The sequence below is a fragment of the Heptranchias perlo genome, chromosome 6 (genome assembly GCF_035084215.1).
Source record: "Heptranchias perlo isolate sHepPer1 chromosome 6, sHepPer1.hap1, whole genome shotgun sequence".
Lineage (NCBI taxonomy): Eukaryota > Metazoa > Chordata > Chondrichthyes > Hexanchiformes > Hexanchidae > Heptranchias > Heptranchias perlo.
The window spans coordinates 107485099-107496465 of NC_090330.1; the positions used below are offsets into that span (position 1 = coordinate 107485099).

The window sequence follows — 11367 nt, forward strand, 5'->3', positions numbered from 1 at the left end:
TGAAGTCTGTTGAACCACACTCAAGTCAGTGGGTAAACTCACTGTGGCACTGAGCACTAAAGTTCAAGCTTTGATCCCCACTCTATGCTGAATCAGCTAATTGGGCAACGCTAGGGGTACTGCAGGGCGGCTGGAGCATCTGTAAGCTGGGTGGGGATGTGCCACGGCTCTTGTTTCTGATCACTTGACACCTGGTGACCCTTGCTGGAGAATGCACATTTATGGGCCTCGCTGAGAGCAAGAATCAGGCTCGGCGATTGAATAATCTGCCGACATCAGAAGACGCCTCGTGCCTGTGGAATCAAACCGCAGTGGGTTGGTGCGGGGCTGGCAACAGGGAGAATATGTCAGATCTTCACAGATCTGTTTCTAGACGGAGTAATAATAAATGCTAAATATTTTTTTTTTTCCCCGACAGAGGCAATGCCGCTTCTGGTAGGAATTATCCACATGGAAGGGTCCAAAACCAAAGAAAATATTAATGCAACAGAAAACTGCATATCTGCAGTAGGGAAGATCATGAAGTGTAGACCAGAATGTGTAAATGTCAATGAGGTTTTACCTCACTGGCTCTCGTGGCTACCACTGCATGAGGACAAGGAAGAAGCAGTCCACACTTTCAGTTATTTGTGTGATCTTATTGAAAGGCAAGTTTATAATCTCCTCTTAATTCTGATTCCAGCTAATAACTTGTGAAGCTGTTTAAAAAGATGAGCGAAAATTTGCAGGGCTGTGAGGGACGAGCAGGGTAGTGGCACGAATTGGATTGCTCTTTCAAAGAGCCGGAGCAGGCACGATGGGCCGAATGGCCTCCTTCTGTGCCATATGGTTCTGTGACGTGATGTTCAACGTGTATGTTTTAACCTTTTGCGATCAAAGTGGCTTCACTTTCCTTCAGGAGCCTGTAGGTCGATGAAAGCTGTGGCTTCTAAGCTCCATTTTGGAACTCGAAGAAATATTTCTAATATTTATGGGGATTGAAAGGCTGTAGGTGAGCTGGGAACTAATTTTGGCTGGCTTTTAATCAGTTTATCAAATGTGTTTGTTCATGTACAGTGAATTATGGTCCAAAACCAACAGAGGTTCAGGATGCCCAATTTTTTTTTTCAGGTCCATCTCCTCTGTCACCTGGCTATGGTGTCTGTAATAGGTTTTCTTTCTTTTGTTAATGCTGGGTCTGCTACTACTCTGTGTGAGCTGCAATAGTAAAAATGCCTTGCATGGACCTGAGATGGAGTTCCAACTCTCGCTTTGTTCTAACAGTTTTCTTTTGGGGGAACAAAAAAACAAAAACACACAAAAAAAATCTCTTCACCTGCCAAGTCATGGTATTCAGAAGGTGATGTCTGTTTACCTGGTCCTATTGCTAATCTTGCTTGGTTCATTCGACCGCCATTTTTGAATGCACATTCTGTTGCAATGTGAGGCGATCAAAGATTAGCACAAGAAGCAAGGTTGAATACAGGGAGAGAAGGAAAGTTGGAAGTTGCTTGTGAATCTTCTCGTGACTGGCTGTAGCTTTGTTGACAAGAGACCTGGGAAGAGATTGTCAACCAGCACTTTGAAAAATGCCATTGCCATCCTTTCCTAACTCATAGAAACATAGAAAATAGGAGCAAGAGTAGGCCATTTGGCCCTTTGGGCCTGCTGCACCATTCAAAATGATCATGTCTGATCGTCTAACTCAGTACCCTGTTCCTGCTTTTTCCCCATATCCCTTGATCCCTTTAGCATTAAGAAATATATCTATATAGAAACTTGCCGCTGATGGCCTGAAAAGAACTTGTTCCCTGGAGGCAACAGATCCCACCTTCCCCTCCCATTTGCATCTCCGTTATCTTAAAGGGAACCTGCTACAATGACCTGACTGACGAAAGCTATGCGTGAGGGCTATCAGAAGAGGAATCTTCCTTCTGTGTGTGCACGTTACCTTTGGTGCAAAAGGATGCACATTCTGAAACCCTGAATATATTTGGCTGAGTTGAATCTTTTTAAAGTTTTTTTTTAATTCATTCTCTCAATTGGGCATAGGATGTGAGTGTACAGATTTAGTACCAGAGCAATGCTGAGACAGCCTGATTTTATATATTTATATATATATATATTTTAAAAATCTGAACCAAACATAAATCACGAGCGTCAATTGAACCTGAACTGAATAATCCAAATCTGTATTCTAGTTCGAGGCCCATCAATATTAGGGGCACAATTGTGTAACTTTAAAAGTGACAGCCGGGCATCATCTTGGGGCTTCTCCCGATCAGCAGAAAACCTGTTTATGCCCGTAAATGGGTATTCTGCCGAAGTTTCGACGGGAGAACACCCCATGGGATTTTTCACCCCAGATATGTTAAGTATTGTACGCTGTTATTGAAGCAACAAGCTTCTGAGCGGATGTTGCTTCTGAAGCCGAATACAGTCCGCACTACTTATAGCGGGCGTGTTCGTGCTAACTCTGTTTTCCCGCTATACGTGGTTGGCGCCATACGTATCGGACTCCCTAATAACCCCGTAGCATAGGGGTAAATATCACTGACAAGCGTTCGCTCACCCTAGCCAAACCGTTTAGTCCAACAGCGATGAAGGGGCCTTGTGCCAGCAGTCAGTCTACCGATGAATCTTATCAACTTTGCTGAGATTAAAGCCCTGGAACCGTTTAAGAGCTGGTTAGACTGTGATAGGGCGGAAGGTGATCCTGAAGAGTTGTCACATTCCCAATAACCTCCCAACTCATCAGAACTCTTACACGTTGGTTACTGATGGTATATTTACCTGAGATTTACTGACATTTACCTGAGGAAGGAGGAAGCCTCCGAAAGCTTGTAGATTTCAAATAAAAATCGTTGGACTATAACTCGGTGTTGTAAAATTGTTTACAATTGTCAACCCCAGTCCATCACCGGCATCTCCACATCATGATGGTATATTGGACAGGGAAGCTGCTTCTCGACGCACAATTAACGTCACTTGTTCGGACTCACGGTGGGGAGGAGGGGTTAGGACTTAGTCAGGTAATCGCACAGCGGACAGCCGCTCGAAATAGCCGACGCGTTTAATACGGTTTGAGCGACTCCTTTGTAACGGTCAGTGCCGTTTGCCTGGTCGGTCTGTAATTGAAAGTGGATTGCTGTGTATCCAATGTGAACCTGTGGGTGGTGCTACAGCATAGTGTAACCAGGTGCTCTGAAGTATCATAATGAGGCACATTTCCCCATTTAGCAAGCGTGACAAAATGATTATTTAAAGTGTTATCATCCTAAAGGACTGACGATCTGGATAGATTTAGTCAAGAAATCACGAGGCAGTTGACGTTTGGACCACAACAACTTGCATTCATATTGCGCCTTTAACGTAGTAAAATTCCCCAAAGCACTTCACAGGAGCTTAATCGGACAAAATTTGACACCAAGCCACAAAGGAGATACTAGGACAGGTGACCAAAAGCATGGTCAGAGAGTTGGGTTTTAAAGCGGGCGCCTTAAAGGAGGAGAGGGTGCGAGATCTGGGGAGGAAATTCCAGAGCTTAGGGCCTAGGCAGCTGAGGGCACGGCCGCCAATGTTGAGGCGAAGGAAATCGGGGATGCGCGAGGGACCAGAATTGGAGGAGTGCAGAGATCTTGGAGGGTTGGAGAAGTTTAGAGATAGGGAAATAGTTTCAGGTATAAACCCTTCCTCAGAACTGAAAGGTATTACAGATGAGAAGGATCATTTTAAGAAGGAACAGAACAAGGGGATGTGGGAAAATTGGTTTATTGATTTTACTAAATGGTTTGGGGAGGGTGAAGTGGCCAATTTTGTTAACCGTTTATAACTCAAAGCCATCTCGCACGAGGTAAGTGCAGCATTCTAAAGCTTACAAACGTGTTGATTTCACAAGCAAAATCTCTGTAATGTTTTCTCCACAGTAACAATCCAGTTGTTCTTGGACCTAATAACTCCAGCCTTCCTAGAGTGTTTGCTATCATTGCTGATGGTCTTGCAAATGAAGCTATAAAGAATGAAGATGGCTGTAGCAAACGATTGGCAAATGTAATTCGACAAGTACAGGTTAGTATGTCAACAAAACTAGGTGGGGGGGGGGTGATTGTGAATTGAGGTGGCTTTCAATTCAAACACTTGTATAACGTATATAATAAAACAGACTGGTTTGGTAAGATGACTCAACTGTATTTATGTTGCATAATACGTAAGATGTGCTGTTTTGAAAGTGTATTGCTGTGACTATAACTTAACATTCCCACTTAAACATTTCCAAAATTTTCAAACATACAAAGACAGAATCTATTTGGTTAGAATTAGGGAGCAATAGAGGAGCTATTACGCTGCTGGGTGTATACTATAAGCCACCAAATAGTGGGAAGGAGATAGAGGAGCAAATTTCAGAAAGATGCAAGAGCTGCACAGTAGTAATGATGGGGGATTTCAATTATCCCAATATAGACTGGGAAAATAACAGTGTAAAGGGCAAAGAGGGGGAGGAATTCCTGAAATGTGTACAAGAGAACTTTCTTGATCAGTATGCTTGCATTCCAACGAGGAAGGAAGCAGTGCTGAATCTGGTCCTGGGGAATGAAGTGAGCATGATTCACTGGGGGAGCATTTGGGAAACAGTGATCACAATATCATCAGGTTTAGAGTAGTTACGGAAAAGTGGGGGGGGGGGGGAAATGGCACAGACACAATGGGCCGAATGGCCACCTTCTGTGCTGTATCATACTTGGCACTCTTTTTTTCTCTGCTGGACCTTAATGTACAGTTTAGTAGCAGACCACATGCTGCAGTTTACTTAGAGGGCAGCACGTGCAGATTAACTGTCAAGTTTTACGATGGATTCCAAATATCGTGTGCTGAAAGACCTGTTTTTTTTTTCATTCTAGGGTTCGGGAGGGCTGTGGACCGAATGTATGTCATCTCTTAACGAAGCACAGCAGGGAGCGATACAAAATCTGTTGAACACTGCTTGAATGGCCTTAAATATTCTTAACATGCAAAAATCATTCATGATTTTGTCTTTTTCTCCTTCTTCTGTGAGAGAACTGTTGTGTGGGTCACTTATGAAGACCGCAGTGAGTAGCAGGAGGCTCTGTGGTTCAGCACATTGTGTATTAAGACTGCTGCAAATTACAGAGGATTATCTTCATACCCCCTTACAGCACTGATAGTTATTTTTCTACTTGCATCACCAAAACATGGCACAAATGCAGTCAGTTTAAACAAAAAAAACTGTCTCATATCAACCATAACTATTTTGAAACGCGTTGCTCTAGTGTTGGTGTGCATTAAACTGGTAAGGTATTTCTATACATCTAGTATTGTACTACTAAATAGTGTGGCAGTTGTTTTCTTTTCCAAGGTAGGCAATAGATTCTCCTGCCTGTTAAACCACGGCATGCAAGATCTCTCATTTGTGCTATTGTTTTGATGATCCCGCCCTTTTTTTTTTCTCTTGAGCACTGACTGCTGTCCTGCAAACGATTCTGAAATGTGAATTTCTTTAGCATGTCCAGCAGTACCTCGTTTACCTCTCAGTCCAATAAATGATAACAAGATGCAATGGCAAATTCATGTGAAGTGCGCCTTTATTAACTTGAACGCAGTTTTCATTTGATGTCCTGTTGTCTATGAACAGACAATTATGCTAATGAATTACACGGTGACTAGTATTTAACTATTGTAGAGATGGTCCTCAGAGCGAATTTGATTCCGGGGGTGGCTGAGGGAAAAGAGATTGGGGTATTTCTAAAGACAAATTGGAAGTTGTATCTTGCTTTATTATGCAACTTCAAAATTGCAATAATAAAGGTAACATTATAAAATCGCCTGGTGTTGCACAGACCATCATTCAAAAGGTGCACGGTTTATATTTCAACCATTGCTTTTAAATGATTTAGTTGACATATTTCAGTACATTGCCACTTCCAACCTACTGTATGTTTTATAGGAAACACAAACCTGAAACTATGAAACGGTGACATTTGCGCTCAAAGTTTTGGTAAGATGTGCAAACTTTAGGGCTGGTGTTGCATGGCATTGTGGAGCTACTGCATAGAGGCAGAGAACAGCACTGAACTAGTGCACAGATGTAAAGCAAGTTTTAATGGTTTTTTTTTAAAAAAACAACATTTAGGGCAAATGAAGAGAGATTCTACAAACTAACTTAATTTCCCTTACATTTAGATAAAGTGAAGTAAATAGAAGTAAATTTAGCAAAGGAATCAAAGCAATATTGGAACTAGCTGGAAGTTCAATGAGGAACGGCAGACTCTTATTCCACTAATAACTGCTTAGGCAGTAATATAAATATTTATAGTAATTTTCCTAGACGGTCTCATTTTTTCACTTATTGCTAAATTTTGCATTTTACTAACTTCTGTAGAAAGCAACAGTTCTCGATGTAATTGCAATTTCAGAATAAACACAATGCAAATCCTGCCTTGTCCTGGTAATTAGTTTCTTGGGTTTGCCAAATAAATAAACATTTTAGATATGCTGTTTCTAAAATCCTTGTATTGTGCAGTCTTATACCACACATTAGCAGCTAGCAGAGAATATTGAATGTCCAACTCGATTTTCTGCTTCATTTGTTTACTTATCAAGTAGTGTAGGCATCTTTTTGCTTTCTCTTTTCCCCTCCCAACCCCCGCCCTGTCTCTCTCTCTTCTCCCCCCCCCCACCCCCGTCTCTCTCTCTCGCGCTCTCTTGCCCCCGCCCCGTCTCTCTCTCTCGCGCTCTCTGCCCCGCCCCGTCTCTCTCTCTCGCGCTCTCTGCCCCCGCCCCGTCTCTCTCTCTCGCGCTCTCTGCCCCGCCCCGTCTCTCTCTCTCGCGCTCTCTGCCCCCCGCCCCCGTCTCTCTCTCGCGCTCTCTGCCCCCGCCCCGTCTCTCTCTCTCGCGCTCTCTGCCCCGCCCCGTCTCTCTCTCTCGCGCTCTCTGCCCCCGCCCCGTCTCTCTCTCTCTCGCTCTCTGCCCCCGCCCCGTCTCTCTCTCTCGCGCTCTCTGCCCCCGCCCCGTCTCTCTCTCTCGCGCTCTCTGCCCCCGCCCCGTCTCTCTCTCTCGCGCTCTCTGCCCCCGCCCCGTCTCTCTCTCTCGCGCTCTCTGCCCCCGCCCCGTCTCTCTCTCTCGCGCTCTCTGCCCCCGCCCCGTCTCTCTCTCTCGCGCTCTCTGCCCCCGCCCCGTCTCTCTCTCTCGCGCTCTCTGCCCCCGCCCCGTCTCCTCTCTCTCGCCGCTCTCTGCCCCCGCCCCGTCTCTCTCTCTCGCGCTCTCTGCCCCCGCCCCGTCTCTCTCTCTCGCGCTCTCTGCCCCCGCCCCGTCTCTCTCTCTCTCGCGCTCTCTGCCCCCGCCCCGTCTCTCTCTCTCTCGCGCTCTCTGCCCCCGCCCCGTCTCTCTCTCTCTCGCGCTCTCTGCCCCCGCCCCGTCTCTCTCTCTCGCGCTCTCTGCCCCCGCCCCGTCTCTCTCTCTCGCGCTCTCTGCCCCCGCCCCGTCTCTCTCTCTCGCGCTCTCTGCCCCCCGCCCCGTCTCTCTCTCTCTCGCTCTCTGCCCCCCGCCCCGTCTCTCTCTCTCGCGCTCTCTGCCCCCGCCCCGTCTCTCTCTCTCGCGCTCTCTGCCCCCGCCCCGTCTCTCTCTCTCGCGCTCTCTGCCCCCGCCCCGTCTCTCTCTCTCGCCCTCTCTGCCCCGCCCCGTCTCTCTCTCTCGCCCTCTCTGCCCCCGCCCCGTCTCTCTCTCTCGCCCTCTCTGCCCCCGCCCCGTCTCTCTCTCTCGCCCTCTCTGCCCCCGCCCCGTCTCTCTCTTCTCGCCCTCTCTGCCCCCCGCCCCGTCTCTCTCTCTCGCCCTCTCTGCCCCCGCCCCGTCTCTCTCTCTCGCCCTCTCTGCCCCCGCCCCGTCTCTCTCGCGCTCTCTCTCCCCCCCCCCCCCCCCCGCCCCGTCTCTCTCTCTCTTCCCCCGCCCCGTGTGTCTCTCTCCCCCGCGCGCTCGCTCTCTCTCTCCGCCCCCCCCCCCCCCCCCCCGTCTCTGTCTCTGTCTCTCCTCCCCCCCCCCGTCTCTGTCTCTCTCTCTCTCTCTCCTCCCCCTCCCCCCCCCCCCCCCCCCGCTCGCTCTCCTCCCCCCCCCCCCCCCCCCCGTGCCTGCCTGTATCTCTCTCTCGCCCCACCCCGCCCCGTCTCTCTCATCGCGCTCTCTGCCCCGCCCCGTGTCTCTCTCTCTCTGTCCCTCTCTCTTCCCCCCCCCCCCCCCCCCCCCCCGTGCCTGCCTGTCTCTCTCTTCTCCTCCCCCCCCCCCCCCCCCCGTGCCTGCCTGTATCTCTCTCTCGCCCCCCCCCGCCCCGTCTCTCTCTCAGCGCTCTCTGCCCCCGCCGCGTGTCTCTCTCTCTCTCTCTCTCTCTCTTCTCCCCCCCCCCCCCCCGTGCCTGCCTCTCTCTCTCTCTTCCCCCCCCCCCCCCCCCCCCCCCGTGCCTGCCTCTCTCTCTCTTCCCCCCCCCCCCCGTGCCCGCCTCTCTCTCTCTCTCTCTCTCTCTCCCCCGCCCCCGTGTGTCTCTCTCTCTCTCGCGCTCTCTCATCCTCCAACCGCCCCGACTCTCTCTCTCTCTCTCTCTCCTCCCCCCCCCCCCCCCCCAGCCCCGTGTCTGCCTGTCTCCTCTTCCCCCCCCCCCCCCCCCCCCCGTGCCTGCCTCTCTCTCTCTCTCTCTCTCCCCCCCCCCCCCCCCCCGTGCCTGCCTCTCTCTCTCTTCCCCCCCCCCCCCCGTGCCTGCCTCTCTCTCTCTCTCCCCCGCCCCGTGTGTCTCTCTCTCTCTCGCGCTCTCTCATCCCCCCACCCGCCCCGACTCTCTCTCTCCTCTCTCTCTCCTCCCCCCCAGCCCCGTGTCTGCCTGTCTCCTCTTTCCCCCCCAGCCCCGTGTCTGCCTGTCTCTCTCTTCCCCCCCCCCCCCCGTGTCTGCCTGTCTCTCTCTTCCCCCTGCCCCGTGCCTGCCTGTCTCTCTCTCTCTCCCCCAGCCCCGTGCCTGCCTCTCTTTCTCTTCCCTGCCCGGCCCCGCCCCGCCCTGTCTCTCTCTCCTCTTTCGTTCCATCATTTTCCCCCCCCCCCCCAAATCTGCAGGTGCTGTTATCTCTTTCCAACTACACATGGTCACAATTGCTGTTTTGAATTGTACCAGCTTATGAGAACTCAGTAAATCTTTTATTGCCTTGGTAAGTGAATGTGGTGCTGAGCCACAGAGACCAAAAAGGCTGCATGTTTGGTCTCCAGTCCGTGCTGAGATAGGAAATCCTGACCGGGCAGCAGTTGGTCTTGGCATCCCTGCGTTGCTGAGCGGAGGGAAAAAAATCAGCCAGGGTACCCGTTCCCTGGTCACCGCTCAGTGATCCTGCTGGAAAATATGTTGTCAGATGAGGATAGGATTCAGGATTGGGCTTGGCCGTGGTGCCTTCCATAATACAATAGCTTGTAACACTGTCACAGTTCACACGTTTAGAATTAAACACTTTGGCCTTCCGTGGCCAGCATCCATGGATCAATATGGAAGTGAATCAGTGCCCTATAAAGGGGGGAGGGAGTAATGCATATTTCTTCATTCACTCCACTCCAATGGTGACCAGACTCGGGAATATCAACGGAAGAGCTCACACCACTGAGCGCTGCCATCCCTGTGTCATTGACATCTCAAGACCGTTAATCTGTGTCTGCACATTGGAGCCCAGATGGACACAGTCACTGGAAAGACCACGGGGTCGAGTTTCCAATTCAGGTTAGGTTTCAAGTTTCCGCTAAAATTCATTAGCATAATCACAAACGTAAAATCTTCTGTGAACCAGCGTAACAGAACGTAATCATTTCTTTTTCCATTTTAAAAAGTATTCCTTGATGTATTTACGAGTGGTAACCCCTGGTGCAGTTTTATTAATACAACTGAAAATGGGTTTATCACAAAAACTAAGCATTTTTAATGACTGAGTAACCTGATTTAAAATCACTGAAAATGACAAACTGTACAGAACCATTTAACAGTTTCCTTGGCATACACTAGTCAGTTTCTTTAGTAAATTAGATGTTTTTTTTGATATGAGAACATTTAAAACGTGCCGATTAGTGCCTGTGCATCTGAGAAAACGAGCACAATTTGAAGCGCCTTCCCGAACCAGCGCAATCTGAGGAATTTCGACCTGATTCGGGGAATTGAATCTTGAACCAGCGGAAAAGATCCCGGAAAACAGGAGCGTGAGTGGTTCTGGGCGCAACTCACCTACGTCTTAAATTCCCCCGATCTATTGCGCCGGAGTCTGGGTGCGAAACTACCGAAAATGCCCCCCTCTGTTTTGAAGGATTGGAAGCCACCTACTCCACCCTTGTATATTCATTTTTAGGCTGCGCTCCTCCAATTCTGGCCTCTTGCGCATCCCTGATTTCCATCGCTCCACCATTGGCGGCCGTGTCTTCAACTGCTTGGGCCCTAAGCTCCGGAATTCCCTCCCTAAAACACCCCGCCTCTCTCATCCTTTAAGGCGCTCCTTAAAACCTACCTCTTTGAACAACCTTTTGGTCGCCTGTCCTATTATCTCCTTATGTGGCTCGGTGTCTTTTTTTTTTGATCACTCCTGTGAAGCGCCTTGGGGACGTTTTACTACGTTAAAGGTGCTATATAAATGCAGGTGGCTGTTGTAGATGGGGAAAGACCAAGGAACTGATTCAACACCAGCCTGCCTCAAGATCAGAGAAGTTAATACAAAACAGTCGACTGCAACTTAGGTTTGTTTCTAGGGTAGGACTTGTGCTTTTGAATGTAATCGAGTGCTCCTATTTTACAGACTTCCCTCTTCCTACAACCTGAAAACTGAGATCTAGGGCAAGAACCTCTTTTTAGTTTAAGATTAAAACATTGTCAGGCAGTCTAACCCATCAATTGCCCTTCACCGAGGTTGGAGTTTCTGCTAAACTAAACAAATAACGTTAGCACTTGATAAGTGTCCAACAAGCTTTGTAGATTAATTAAATTTGGCTCTTGGCTGCTGTTACAGTGTGATTATCTGATCAAATCCTTGCTCATCAGACGAAGTCAGCAGTTCGACCAAGGTTGCACCAAAATATTTGGAAGAGGTTTAATGTTTTTTGCTGCTGCTATTCTTGCGTTAAATTGTCAATTGACCCTTCTCCTGGGTAGGTTTACCTTGAATTCTTTTTGGGATCCAAACTTTGTATCGAGGAGATGTTTAAGGATTGCCGAGCTGGTCATCTGTCTGTCCCAGGCAAGAAAGAGCAAAAACGGAGCGATCGTCTACCCAGGAGTACTGCAGTGATGCTCCTTTTTCTCTGATATTGAAGATGCTATAATAACAAATTACTTTTACAGTGCCTGAAATTGGGTTATATGGAAAACTGAAACAA

At 48.7% G+C, this 11367-nt stretch overlaps 1 protein-coding gene across 1 annotated transcript in view; it reads left to right on the forward strand.

The window, feature by feature from the left end:
- Positions 1-6430, forward strand: part of kpnb3 (karyopherin (importin) beta 3) — a 58018-nt gene extending 51588 nt beyond the window's left edge. Inside the window, exons 24-26 of the mRNA XM_067986576.1 lie at positions 419-647; positions 3906-4047; positions 4878-6430. Of these exons, the coding sequence (XP_067842677.1) occupies positions 419-647; positions 3906-4047; positions 4878-4964 (458 nt within the window). The 3' untranslated portion in view covers positions 4965-6430. The remainder of the gene's footprint in view (positions 1-418; positions 648-3905; positions 4048-4877) is intronic.
- The last annotated feature ends 4937 nt before the right edge of the window (positions 6431-11367 follow it).